At 43.4% G+C, this 14,940-nt stretch overlaps 1 protein-coding gene across 5 annotated transcripts in view; it reads right to left on the reverse strand.

The window, feature by feature from the left end:
* Egflam (EGF-like, fibronectin type III and laminin G domains) overlaps nt 1-14,940 on the reverse strand; it is a 192,625-nt gene that overhangs the window by 73,965 nt on the left and 103,720 nt on the right. For 4 of the 5 annotated variants that reach the window (NM_178748.6, NM_001289496.1, XM_017316628.2 and 1 more), the window contains one exon: nt 9,700-9,866. In NM_178748.6, the coding sequence (NP_848863.1) occupies nt 9,700-9,866 (167 nt within the window). The remainder of the gene's footprint in view (nt 1-9,699; nt 9,867-14,940) is intronic. The other variant, NM_001289498.1, reaches the window with a different exon arrangement.

Consider the following 14,940-nt stretch of genomic DNA (forward strand, 5'->3'; position numbering starts at 1 on the left):
TACTACATACAAATATCTACAAAAGTCTCAGTTATGGATGCTGTGCATTCCATCGAGTTTTTCCACCCAGTTCTGGCCCACTTTCTCCACTAGAAATGCAGTCTCCCTTCCTAAGTGCACTTTATAAGAATGCACACAGCTTCTGCCGCTCTCCGCATGTCCTTGCTTAATCTACATAAGAACCTGGAAATCCTGGTGGAAACAAACCAGACTCTGGTAGATACTGTGAGAGCCATAGTTGCGATCCTAGTTGCTTAAACAAAGAACCTAACTGGAACTGGAACTCAGAAGCTAAGACGTGATTGGTGTGAATACGGGACAGATGCTGCTCTACCTGAGCAAGTCAGATCAGCGTGACCCCCAGATCAGCAGCTCTGAACATGACAGTGATAGAGGTCAGGAAGGCCAGAGAAGGCCTGCTTCCTGGTCCTTGCTAGCTCTAAATGAGATCTTTTCCTGAAATTGAAATGTGAGGAAGTGGCTGACAGAGGGAGGCACCAGTGTGGTGGTTTGTGTAGGAATGGCCCCATAGACTCATATATTTGAATGCTTGGTCACTTCGGAGTGGCATTAGGAGGTGTGGCCTTATTAGAAAACGTGTGTCTCTCAGAGTGGGCTTTGAGGTTTCAGAAGCTCAAGCCAGGCCCAGTGGCTCACTCTCTCCTCCTGCTGCCTGCAGATCCAGATATAGAACTCTCAGCTCCCTCTCCAGAACAGAGTCTGCCTATACATTGCCACACTTCTCACCACCGATGATAATGGGCTAAACCTCTGAGCTGTAAGCCAGCCTCAACTAGACACTTTCCATCATAAGAGTTGCTGTGGTCATGGTGTCTCTTCACAGCAGTAGGACAATTAACTAAGATATTCAGACACCTCCTCATCCCTCTGCCAGTTTCTGTCAGAAGTTCTTTAAAAAGCCCCTAAGACCAGCAGTCCAGCAGGGATAAATACTGATAGCACCCCAAAGCCCCTATTCTATGGGAGCCCCCTCCTATAAATTTATAATAAATGTTATTTCTGACTCATCCCTTTGGGATTCACAAATTTCACTCTTTCAATTTGCAAGAACCATGAAGGCACTGACTCTGTGGAAGTCCGTGTGACCAGGAACATTTGGCGCCTGAACTCTAAAGCTGGAGTCCACCTGAGGTGAGAGGCACACCACATTTCCCATATTGTGATGAACCCAACAGAAAACTATTGCGGCGCAGGGCTGAGCTTGGAGTACTCCCTGGGTTTGAGAAATTATATTTTCTTATCATTTGCTTCAGTTTGTCTTCTCTCTCTAGCAAGAGGATAAAATATGGGTGTGCTGATTATAAATAAATGTATGATAGCATGCACAAAGGCCTCCGGAGGGCAATTAATAGGTATCAGGTATTTAAACAGTGAGGTGAATCATTCCTCTCAAAGCCAATAAAGTTGTGCAAATGGGTGTAATTCAGATTTACATGAATCCAGGCATTAGCAAATCAATAGAGCGATTACGGCAGCAGGGCACCCTGAATGTAAAAATCACATTTGCAGTTATGTTTATGCGAAGATACATGCTTAAAATGCAGGTTTGTCCGCTAGGAGTGAAACCAGTGATTTGTTCCTCCTCCAGTCTTCGCTTGCATCTTCCAACCTAAAGATTTACAAATCCGTGGAGCTCTAATTTACAGGCCTCTCTCTCCTCCATCCTGGAGAAAAGCCCAGCACAGCAGCTTGCCCCTCCCTGTGTTTCTCCTTCTCTTTCAAATGGAGCCCTACAACCCCTCTCAGCTGCTGCCTTGAGGCTCTCGGGTCCCTTCTTTAAGAATATTCTTCAAAAATTAAATCACAGAGCTCTGTCGTGGGAACAATTTCATTTTTATGTGCTAATTGGCTCCTTCCAAGCTTAAAAAAATTGCTACTTAAAAAAAAAGAACTCCCCCGAAATTTTAAAGACTCTTAAACTTTGGAGGATAAATCCAGGACTACAGTACAGAGCTCAACAAGCAAGTCTACAGGACAAGGACAGCTTGCGTGGCTTGTTTATGGATGGAACAATAGTTTTGGCACTTTTCGAATTTTAAAGAATAAATTTTTGATGGCACACAAACATAAGAAATTCATATTTCAGTGTCTATAAATTAACTTTTATTGGTGCACACTCATGCATACTGTATATATCTTCAACAATAGCCAAGTCTAAATCCTGAAATATTTACTAACTAGACCTTCAGAGAAAAATTTACAGATTCTTCTCTGAGTGTGTGGCTGACTTTGGGGAGATTAAAAAAACCCAAAACAACCAACTAAAACTAGAGTCACAAGAGAATAATTCTGTACTCTGTTAGGTTTTAATTCTCCTTGAGGTTTTTTGGTGTTTGTTTGACTGATTGATTTTGTTTGGTTTTGTTTTTGAGGCAGGATCTCTTGCCTAGGTTGGCTTAGAAGTCCTTATGTAGGAAGAGTGACTGCCAATGTCTAATGCTCTTGCCTCTACCTCTTGAGAGTTGGGATTACAAGAATGGCCATCATACCATTTATGTGGCTCTGGGGATCAAACTCAGGACTTTGTGAATGCTACCCAAGCACTCTTCCAACTAAGCTACATCCCCAGCCATAGCCTAGGCTAGCCTTGACCTCGTGATCCTCCTGCTACAATCTCTATAGCATTTGCACCAACATGACCAGCAGTCTAAAGCTACCAGTATGGAGGACATGGGATATTCTTGTTTTCAGAATGCACAGTGCCTCCTACCCATGTATTTTAGTTGTTGGTATACTTCAAGGAAGTCCTTTTAGAGCTCACCAGTCAAGTAGAAGACTTTGAGGGAATGACAACCTAAAGGTGTCTATTTCTAACACCTGAAAACTCTCTAAGAACATCAAAGGGGAAAGGTCACTTTTCCCAGAAGAACCCCCATTAAAGACTAAGCTTACCTATCATGCTAAGAGGGTACACATACGTATTGGTCTCACTGGGAGTGCCAGTGGGGTACACCTCTTTTTTTGGTGGTGGCCCTGTGTGGGTGGTAGATCTATAGGCCTTTTCTCTTGTTATTAATATCTGCTTGTTATTTATCTCATAGACTCAATTATGGAAACATTAGAGGATAAAAGAAAGCCCTCACTCCCATACCCTCCAAAACCCACCACAAGGATGCCAATGTCCCCAGCTCATAAGACTTTTTCCATTCCTCCACTTCTTGGTCAACAGATTTCTTTTCCTTGGACCTATGTTTCTGAGTCCTGTAACCCTGTTGCCGTTTTCCTGTGCCATGGCTCAGGATATGGAGTCCTAGAGGAAAAGCTAATAGACTCAGTGATGGTTGTTCTTGACAGTCTACCCATTCAGTAATTATGCATCGAGGAGACAGCCATTAACCATTAACATGTTTTATCAGTTGAAGAACAAGCAGAGGGCACAAACACTCTCCACTCCATAGGCATTTTCTCAAAACATCCCTGGGAATCAGAGATGACAACCTTCACCAGCCTCTGCTGTCCTGATCACAGACATGGGGAAACTGAGGGAAAGAGACTGCATGGGATCTTGAGAATCTAGAGATGTCTCAAGCCCAGAGTTGTCTTCTAGATTTTGTTCTCTAAAGGAACATGGCTTGCGGGGCAGTTGAACCTCCAGATAGACAAAGGTTTCTCAGATGCACCAGGCTATAGGGAATGCTGGGGGGTGATGCCATGGATTTCAGAATGTTCCTGATTGAGTCCTACAGATGCTTCCCACATGCACCTGTCTCCATGTGCTTCCTGCCCGCATTCTTGCTGCAGTCAACTGGAAGCACCACTACCCAATAGAAACCTGTACCTGAGACTCAGGAGAGGCAAACTCTGTCCTGTGGTTGTATATGCAGTATATACATGAGAAGCCTGCACACTAAAGCCAGGCTCTGTGAAGAGAGTTGAAAATGAAAAAGTGAAGGTCCCTGTCTTAGTTAGAGTTTTATTGCTGTGAACAAACACCATGACCAAGGCAACTCTTACCAGGACAACATTTAATTGGCGCTGGCTTACAGGTTCAGAGGTTCTGTCCAGTAACACCAAGGTGGAACCATGGCAGCATCCAGGCAGGCATGATGCAGGAGGGCCTCTAAGAGAAGACTGACTTCCAGGCAGCTAGGACTAGAGTGTTAAAGCCCACATCCACAGTGACAAACCTACTCCTGCAAGGCCACACCCACTCAAAGTGCCACTCTGTGGGGCAAACATACAAACCATCAGTCACAGTCTCAGAGCAAAAGTGGGCAAAAGCCAGAGTCATACATAGAAACCGAACAATCAAAAATAGGGACAGATATCACCAGACACCAGGAAGAAGGGTGGGAAGAGCACTTAGTGTAGAAATCTGATTATTGAAGCCATGTGCGCCTGTCTTAGATCACTGGAAGAGGAAGCTCTAAAACCATAGAAAACCTTGGATTTGGGGAGATAGCAAATACCGAAACAAACTGTTCCTATGACGTCTTTGAAGATCTGAGGCCACAGTGAAACTTCCATAGGAGCAGAGGCAAAGGTGATAAATAATATTAGAGCTCATTCTGATGGTTAAGAAAGAACACAGACGAGACCTGAAGGCTTGGTTTGAAATAGGATGTAAATATTCCTTCTAATGCCCCATCAGCAAGTCCTTTCCTCTATTCTTACTGCCTCAAATTTAAATTTTCTGGGGCTACTTTCTCTATTCCTCATTCCCCCACTCCTCTTCTTTTATTCTGTTTACTTTCCCTTTAGTTCTGTGCATTGCAGTTCTGGGGGCTTCAATGTCCTTGTTTAAGAATTTTCCCACTGGGTAACCTACTTTGGGCCTGCATGGTCTTCTAGATTACCCTTGCCTGCCTCTGCTTTGACATCAGCTGCACAGTTACTCAACCTCTAAACCAGACTCTTGGCTGCTTAAGTCCCACTCGCACATGAACTCAATAGCAGTTATTGAGTGCTGACAAGGCGGAGGGCATTGGGCAGCCAGCATTGACCATGTCTCTCCAGCCCCAACAAGGAGCTTATTGTCAGGGGGAAATACACATAGTGAAATGCATACAATAGTTCCAGACAGTGGCATTGCTAGAGAGAAGATGAAGCAGGGGCGTGGGGATAGTAGACGGCTAAGGGAGTGAGCTATGACCTATAAGCAGAGATAGAGGGGACTGCCAGAGCCACAGAAAGATCTGAGGGAAGAAAGCTCTGTGCTGAGGAAAGTGCAGGTGCCAAAGGCCTGAGGCTGTGAGAGCAAAAGGACTATTGGCAGGAACAAGAAGAATATATCTATGGGGGGCTACCCCAAGGATCCCAGATCCACTTCAGTTAGGAATGTACTGATCCTTTCTCTGACTATATTACAAGGATGGAACGTTAGAAACAAAAAGATTTGGGCTGCTAAATTATATATATATATATACACATATACATACATACACACACACACACACACATATATATATATATATATATAATTTTTACTCCAATCTTTGTCTATGAAAAAGTACATATGCTTTATTTCCTCCCCGTCTATTATTCATGTCCTTTATTTCCCACCCTTATGCTTCCTGACTGAGCTAAGCATGATGCTCAGAAGGTAAGTGACCAACAGATGGGGTGGGTGCATCTCCTACAACGCCCCAGCCGGAGTGTCAGCTAGTCATTTACAAGGCCAAAGGCAAACCATGATGCTGTTGGTGTTCCTCTCATGGCATTAAGGAAAACAGTAGGATAGCAATACAGAGAAAGATCTCCAGTCTTTTTAAAAATGTATTTACTTAATTCCCATTTCCCTGTGGAGACAACACAGGAACTGAGTAGTGAGCTGCCTCCTGTGAGGGGCCTGAGGTAAATGCGGGGCAGGGCATCACCATTTAGAGTAACCAATAAAACTGTGTTTCTCAAGAGAGTACCAGATACAAAGAAGTGATCTTTTTCTTCCCATTCTGTTCTGTGTTTGAACAATGCTGAAGCAGATGAGGCGTACACCTGTCAAGCTTCTACCCAAACCACCCTTGACTTCACTTTGGCTGAGCACAGGCTGGCCCCTGGCCTCTCATCACCATTTGCTGGAGCAGCTAAGATGTCCTAATTCTATAGTTACACTCAACTTACACAACATCCTCCAAATGGTAATATTAGATGAATGGTGGAATGGAAGACTGATTGTCAGGGGTTAGGAATGGAGCATGGAATGTAAATATAACTGTAAAGGAATACAAAGAGGAAGACTTCTTTTGTAAAGAAAATAAAAGGAAATGAAATGCAAATGTTGGAAACTGGGTCCGGTGCTGCCAGCACTGCCCCAGTCTTCAGAGTCTACGCAGACTCTTCCATCCTTCCTTCCATCCATCCTTCACTGAATGACTGACTGACCCTCCCCGTGCTGCTGTGTGTTAGCATCCTGATTCCACTGATCCCAGTCATACTTGGGAAAGTAGCCACAACACAGTCAGCAAACCCAACTTCACTTACTGCCTTCATAATTATCGCTCTTGGGAAAAAAAATCAGAAATCGTTCGGAGATGCTATTTTTCTCCATCTATATGAAGAGGATGCTATCCCTCCCACCCCATGTTTCTGGGGGAGATTAAAGGATTTCACACAAGTAGTCAGCACGAGGCCTGGCTCACAACAGGCTTTTCAGTGTCAACCCTGATACTTCAAAGACACCAACTCACATAATACTACTTGGTAGATGTATAATTTCTGTACAGAAAAAAATGTGTTTTGGAAGCGATATAGTTTACAACTAATACCAAATTAAGGATAGGAATGTGCTAGAATAATGGGGTTTCTGAGGCAGTAATATAGCCAAGACGAAAAGTTCACCTGAAGCAGCATGCACTTACAGCACATTCTTGTGTTTCCATGCAGTGACTCATCTAATGGAGTCTACTCCTGTTATCTTAATCAGAGGAGCCATACCCACGTAGGAGCAGCAGACTTCTATGTATTTCGGAATATTTGTCAATATTATGGGCTGAGAATACACCCCAGTTGCTACAGTGCTTGATTTACATGAATGAAGCCCTGGGTTTAAAACCCAGCACGGGGCTGGAGAGATGGCTCAGTGGTTAAGAGCACTGACTGCTCTTCCAGAGGTCCTGAGTTCAATTCCCAGCAACCATATGGTGGCTCACAGCCATCCAATCTGATGCCCTCTTCTGGTGTCTCCAAAGAGAGCAATGGTGTACCCATATGCATAAAATAAATAAATAAATCTGCAAAAATAAAATAAAAAATAAAACCCAGCATGGCATAAACTGGGCATGGTACTACATGTCTGCAATTCCAGTACTCAGGAAAAGGATCAGGAGTTCTAGGTCATTCTTAGCTATGTAAGGATTTGGAGGCTAGCCTGAATTATTTGACATAACTCAATAATTTGTGTGGTGGGGATGTGGAGAGACAGAGAGTGGCTTTAGGGGTGAGGCCCCACTGCAACTCCAACAACTCAGTTTGAAGAGGAGACACTCAGCCTTGAAGGTTGCAGGATGGGTGCTCTGCTTAGCCGAACACACATCCCCAGGACTTGCAAGCCCTGGTCGATATCTTCCTGGGAATAGCATTAGCCTTGGGAGATTGCTACTGGGAGAGTGGGGGTACTTATTCAGGTCTCAAAAATAGAACAAAACACTCCAAACAACAATAACAAATTCACAAAAAGACTTCAGTGAGGTTTGTGGATTTTGCGGGGCAGGGAGGGTGTTTTGTCATTGTTTTGCTTTTGTTTTGTTTGCTTTGCCATTCTTTGTGCACAATTACATGAAACTATAAAATTTTACTTCCCCTGGGAGTCAGAAATGCAATAAAATATTTCATATCCACAAAGAATCTTTGCATCTCTTTCCCCACTCCCCCCCCCCATTAACAATAGGATCAAGAAATGGAGAACAAATGACTAGAACTTCAAAGACCACATCAGCACATCATTTACCAAAAGAAAATCCCCAAGGGTGCTCTACCCACCCATCCATCTGTTCCTTAAGCTAGTGTCCTCTCCCACATCCATCCAAGGTCAAGGGCAGCCTGGGTTGTTCCATAATCATCTTTCTTTGTTTTTCACTCTATGACTTAGAGGACACTGGGGACAGATGGACGTGTGGAACACAGCCTCTTCATGTTAAGGGCCGGGAAAGAGCAATGAACATGCACTAAGTGCCAGAGTGCACACAAACAAGACAACCTACGTGTTTTGAAGGACAGTGAGTCCCTAGCTCCAGGTCTCTATATTTTGGCCAATTTGAGATGACAGAAGAGAACACATTTAGCAAGAATGAACGGAGGCCTGACCTTGGAATAGAATTGCTAGCATGTCTTCTGGAAAGAAAGATTTTCATTCTCAGTCTGTTTAGGCGGCTTCTCCATTCCAAAGACTAAGGAAACAATTACTATTCCACCGTAGCTGTTGTGTGGTGGGCAAGTAGAGATACAGGGAGCGGTTTTAGAGGTGAGGCCCCACTGCAACTCCAACAACTCAATTTGAAGACGGGATACTCAACCTTGAAGGTTACAGGATGGGTGCTCTGTTTAGCAGAGCACACATCCCCAGGACTTGCAAGCCCTGGTGGATATCTTCCTGGGAATAGCATTAGCCTTGGGAGGCAGCTATGGGGAGAGTGGGGGCTACTTATTTCCATCCTAACAACAAAACTAGGGCTTTGTGCAAGCCAACGGAAAAACAAGCTACTCTGTGTAAGCTCCCTGTTGGAGCCCCTCTCTCAGATAAACAGGCCTGCAGCAGCTGCAGGGTTCCTGAGAAATTCATGTGCAGAACTGCAAAGACATCGACCTTTCAAACAAAAAGTGCTTACAGTCTCTCTTCTAAGTCCTCACTACTATGCTTCTAGGTTTATGTAAATGTGACCCTACTTCCAAAGTACAAAGGCTTTGAAGCTGGGTTGGGCTGGGCTGGGCTGGACTTGACAAGCTTGCCTGAACCCTTCAGCTTTTGACATCATGTGACAGCTTGCTGAACCCCGGACCAGAGACATGACTTGACTTTGAAGACAAGCCTGAGTTTATTTGTTCAATATTGGTCCTAAGCTCCCTCCAGATCCCCAGAGGCACCATGAGAACTTACAGTCAACTAGACCCCCAAAGTTACGTGTCAGCACTCCAACATCTGTTCTGAGAAGTGCTGGCCATCACCCAGGGGAGTGTTACTTGAATGTCCCTTTTGTTTTGTTACAGGCTCCTAATGAGCACCCTAAGTTGGCTTTGAATTAACACAGCTCCTCCTGCTCCAGCCTTCCAAGTGAAGAGATTACAGGTGTTTATCACACTCAGTGGAGAGTCCTCGATTTGGCAGACAATTACTAACTGTGAAGAGTGTGGTGTGGTGGGGGGTGTGGGGTGGGGTGGGGTCTTAACTTTTTCCCCACAGAGTTCCAAGACGAACTGACGATGAGACAAGAGGCAGGGAGAGACTGCACATCTCATTTGCTGTGTGATCTGCCCCATGATTGTGCACAAAAACCCGACCAGAAACTCCCCAAGGACGATGCAAAAATAAACCTTCCCCGACTGCTTAGAAACAGAAATAGCCCGCGTCCCAGTGGAGAGTAGAACCTTCAAAAGGTCTGGGAAAACTGCAGGAAGAAGCCCGGAGAGAGCCCCATTCCAAGCTGTTCTCTGTTGGGCACTAAGAAGCACCAGGCAAGGGAGGCTCTGCGAGGCAACCACAGCTGCCCAGCTGCGCATGCTCTTCAGGACAGGAACAGCACTCACCCAGGGTTCGGACGGTGTTGCTGGGCCAGCTGCGCGGACTGAAGCCGTGAGCATTCATGGCTTTCACAGCAAACTGGTAGTTGGTATCTGGATCAAGGCCTTTGATAACCATGGAGTCCATCTGCAGGCGCTCTTGGATTATGGTCCAGCTCTTGTCAAAATCTGGTCTTTAATGATTAAAAATAAGAAAAGCAACGGTTTAGAAATACCGTAGGGAAAAGAGGTTCGCTGGCCATGGGAGCTAACACCATTTTCACTCTGAGAGCTATGCTCATAAAAGTGAGTTAACATTTCCTATCTGAAAGTGGTCCTGCTTTCAAACCATAACGTCATCACCTGGAAGCATCTGCCAGTAAAAGCAAGTAGATCATCTTTAGGGCCAATTCTAAGCACTGCTTAGAGAGTGTCTACTTCTGCCTGCTTGGCCTTCACCAGGACATAAAGACCCCACGTGGGAGCATTTATCTGCAAGAACTGTATTTTCCAGATGTTCGCTGAACAAGGCTCTCCCATCCCTAGAGATCAGGAAAGCAGAGATCCCATCACTTTGCCATCTATTCCTGAGTAAACAAATACAGATTTTATAGGGTGACAGACAGCATGGATTGCCATGGGAACACTCAAGATGACTACACTCACAGACCTTCTTAGTAACAACAAATTATGTCTGTGTCAAGACATGCTACCTTTTCACATGTCCCTCTGAGGGCCTTTCAGAGAAGGCAGGTCTTCATTTAGACTTTTAATCAATGAAGTGGCATTCACAAAGCCAGTACAGTCTCTGGAATTGGAGGAGCCAAGTTCAAATCTGAGTTCTGCTACTTAGTAGCATCTGATCCTTCTGTTTTATATATATTTTTATTTTATGTCTTTAAGTCTCAGTTTCCCCATATGTAATATGTGAATGATGCAGGGACCAAGATAAGGGAACTGCCATGAAGATTACATGAAGCACACATGCTTAGCCTCCACTCTAGTACCACACTATAAATATGTGCTGGCCACTACTCAGGGGACTCATTTACTTCTGGAGTTAATAACTCATATGCTTGCTTACTGCATACACATTCCCAGACTGTACTGCTAACCCATGCAGCTACTCAGCCCTTGAGATATAGCCAGCATGAACTAAGATGTACTATAAGTATAAAATGCACACAAGCTTTTAAAGTAAAAAAAGAAAGAAAAGAAATCTATCTCTTCTGTAAATATAAAACTGATTTTATCTTCATATTGAATTCATGTTGAAATGATAATATTTTGGATATAGCAATATCCAAATTGTTAATAATAAATTTAACAATTATAAATATAAATAATTTATTTATTTTATATTTATAATATACTATATGTAATTTATAAATATAATTATAAATACAAGTAATCAAAATAAAATAGCTTTTTAGAACTCATTTACATGGGCTGGAGAGTTGGTTTGGTGGTTCAGAGCACTAATGCTTGCAGAAGACCTGGGTTTGAGTCCCAGCATCCATGTCGTGGCTCATCACCACTTGTATTCCAATCCCAGGGGATGTCAGACACACACATGGTGCACACACATACACGCAGGCAAAAACACCTACATACACACAAAATAATTCCATCTTTACAATTTTAAAACTTATTTTGTCTCTTTTTACCTTCATAACACCACAATTAAAACATAAACTCATACAGGGCTGTCCAGCATCTCTTTAGGACAGACACTGTAGCCCCCTCTGGATGCTCTAGCTAGCGGAGAGGAAGAACATGGCAGGTAGTAAGAAAAGGGATGAGAAAGGGAGGAATAGTAGTGCACAGCAGGGGGCCTAACTGGTTGGGGGGTGCGGGTGGTGGTGGTGGTGGTGGTGGTGGTGTGTGTGTGTGTGTGTGTGTGTGTGTGTGTGTGTGTATTGATGGCTGCTAATTGCCAGCATTTGCCAAATGTTTCAAAGTGTTAAGCACTGTTCTGGTACCCTAACTCATTTACCTCTAACACCTATTCTTTGTAGTAGGCATTAACCTTAAAAGGCTCAATCTTTTGTTTTCGATTTTAATATAAACAAGAAACTAAATCACTGAAAGGGCAAGAAATTTGACCAAGGTCACAACTGAGAACTGCTGAGGCCAACTTGGGTTGATGGGCTGAGGTTAAATTAAAACAAAACAAAAACACTTGACACTGGATTGAAAGCTAGCTATGGTGGGCAGAAGGCGACTATTAGACCTTCAGCTGGTTCCCTCCCTGCACCCTCCATCTGGTGTGAAATGTCCCCTACTCCCAGGTATTTAAAGAGTATCAGGAAACAAAATGTTGGTGTTTGTCTTTTGTGAAGAGCATATCAGGAAAAGAAATAAGAGGAGAAGCCTGGATGGACTTCATTTCTTACATGTGTGCTTGCCTCGTTCTTCACGAGCAGGACTTACTAAAAGTCCAGGAAATGGAGACAGAGACTTCCTCTGGGTTACCATACCAAGTGTGAGTGAGCTGTGAGTGCTGACAGTGTCTGGTCTGGGGGAAGAGAAAAGTCACAGGGCCTGCCCACTGGAGGAAGCAGGGTTCAGTTCTTCCCTTCCCTGTCTTGTCCTAAACGTGGAATTCTCTAAAATGACTTTATCATCAAAGGGAAGAGCTGAGTGAGTGGTGGAAGCTCACTTGCAAATTCACATTAGCACAGAATCACTTCACAGAGGAGAGCCACTGGAGATACCAAAAGGTAAAGGCAGAAGAGATGTGTGATTTAGATAAAACTCTCCTATTATTTGCTAAGCTTCCCCTGTGCTATTTCTAGAGGAAAGAACCTTAATCTCTGGGTGTGCTCTTGTTTACCCAGAGCTACTTGCAAATGTCTGCAGCCATCTTCATGCAAAAGTTACAGGGTTTGGGGGGTAGGGAGGATTTTATATTCTTTGCTCATCTCATGCACACCAAAAAAGAAAAAGGAAAAAAGAAAAAGACCTATTTTCAATGGAAATGATAGAAATCATTAATATTTAATTTCATAATATAGCTCATGCTGATTGAATAATAGTTCAAAACCTTTAGTACTTTGCCTCTAGTTTTGGGTCAGGTTTTCCATTTCATTGGTCCCAGAGTCTCTTGAGGTCCAGAGGACAAAGGTGAGGCTGACAGAGATAACCTGGCAGTATTGTCTTAAACCATCCTCAACAATAGCTATGTCTTCTTTCCCTTGGGAGGGAAGGAATTTTATCCTAACTACAATGTTGGCAGCCAAGTCACCATAGCAACAGATCCTAGCACTTTCCCCCATGATGAAAGGCCAGAGAAGGGGGAGTTAATTGAGAATATGCCACTCTCAGCTATCAGCAGCTCAAATCTGCAGCACTTTATAAGAAGTGGCCAGGGGCAATGCCAGGCATCTCATCCCTTAGGAGGGGCTAGCTCAGGAGATTCCTGGCTGGCTTTTAGAATGATTGAGCAATGTGTAGGAAGAGCCAAGGATGTCAATTCAAGCAATCAGGGTGCACTCACCCAATGGCTTACTTTATTGGGAAGAGTTGCTTACCAACATTACCGGCAGGTAATGTTAAGACCCAGTAAGAGTTTGAGGATGCCCAGAAACTACAAGCAATATTTTGTATTTGAGCCCTTGTTTTACTTTTCTAGGTAAAAGCCCCCTGGATTCTCAATCATATTCTCAAAGATAATTATGATACCCAAAGCTTATGAGACAGAGCTACCATCCTACCTTTGTAAGCACAGAAATAAAAGAATTTACGTAAAGATACAGACCTGTAAACTTCTCTTATTTCTTTTCTTGTCACATTTTGACCACTGTACCCATTGCCAGTCAAAATCTTAGGGAACAATCATTTTCTTGATACCATGCGATTCTGTCTTGGCAGGGTCCAGTATAGCAGGAGCTATGCTTTGTGAGGCTTCTAGGGAAGCGCAAAGACAGCGCTAGGGAGCTAGCAGTGCAGTTGGAGGAATAGTGCATCTGGGGCTCAGTGCAGGAACAAGACCACAAAGAATCAGCAGCAAGGCAAAGCAAAATAGCATGTTTTAATAAATGTATTTGAAATTTAATTTTAATTGTGTGTGTGTGTGTGTGTGTGTGTGTGTGTGTGTGTGTGTGTGTGTGTGTGCTCATGTGTGCCCCACTTATATATAAGTGTCAGGAGGCTACAAGAGGGCATAATATCTCCTGAAGTTGAAGTTTCGGGTAACTGTGAGCTGCCTGGTGTGGGTGCTGGAAAGTGAACAGCAATGTCCCTCAGTGGCTGTGTTACCTCCCAGCCCCAAGAACTGGATTAAAATAGTTCAATGTAAACTGACCTTTTGTGGGAAGTCTGTGAGGACCAGGAAGACTTCAAATTAAATTATGAAAGTGTTTGGATTTGAAAACACGTAGGAATGGAACCCAAGGAACAAATGGAGAATCCTTGGGTGGCAGAGATCAGAGCAACACCAAGAACGTCATGTAGTATGTTAAGTGCTAAGTGCGTGTAGGTAAATGTGATAACCAAAGAGAAGGGATAAGCCCTGATAAGGATGTCCATTTGATCTATACAAAAGATGAGTACAAAGCATGAGAACACAGGAGTAGGTGGACAAGCCTGTAGCGTCTTCCTTTTTCTGTACACAGTCAAGGTTTTCTGTCTGTGTCTGCTTGACCACTGAGCTGCATTTGCTCCTACCAACTGTGCACCTAACTTATCAAAAGTCAGTTGAGTTTATCCCAAATGATTTATTAGAGCTTTGTTTTTGAGAAAGGGCCTTACTCTGTAGCCCAGGCTGCCCTCCATAGACCTTCCTGCCTCAGTCTTTGGAGTACATAACTTGCAGGCATACACCACTATATTTGACTTCATTTTGTGGCCTTCCTGTTTATTATAATTATTACTATTCCAGAAATCAATGAGATGTAACTATAAAATGAGTGGTACTTATACTGTTTTTAAAGATTTGATAAAGCTGAAACCTAAATAATTATTTTTGAACCAGGAAAAAGGGAAGATTTAAGAAATTATTGTAAAATTCTGCCCCTAGCATTGCAAATGACTTTTAAGCTTTTGGTTCTCTTAAAAAAACTATTAGTACAGATAAGAGGTACATAAGAATTTCAAGCTGGCAACCCAGTTAGGGAACCCACATACAAAGGAATTACCATAGCTACATTTACAAAGTGGTTAATGATGTACATTTACAGAATTTGTCTTAAAAGGGAAAATTTAAGTGATGGCACACGCCTTTAATCCCAGCACTCTGGAGGCAGAGGCAGGCAGATTTCTGAGTTC

The sequence above is a fragment of the Mus musculus genome, chromosome 15 (genome assembly GCF_000001635.26).
Source record: "Mus musculus strain C57BL/6J chromosome 15, GRCm38.p6 C57BL/6J".
NCBI lineage: Eukaryota > Metazoa > Chordata > Mammalia > Rodentia > Muridae > Mus > Mus musculus.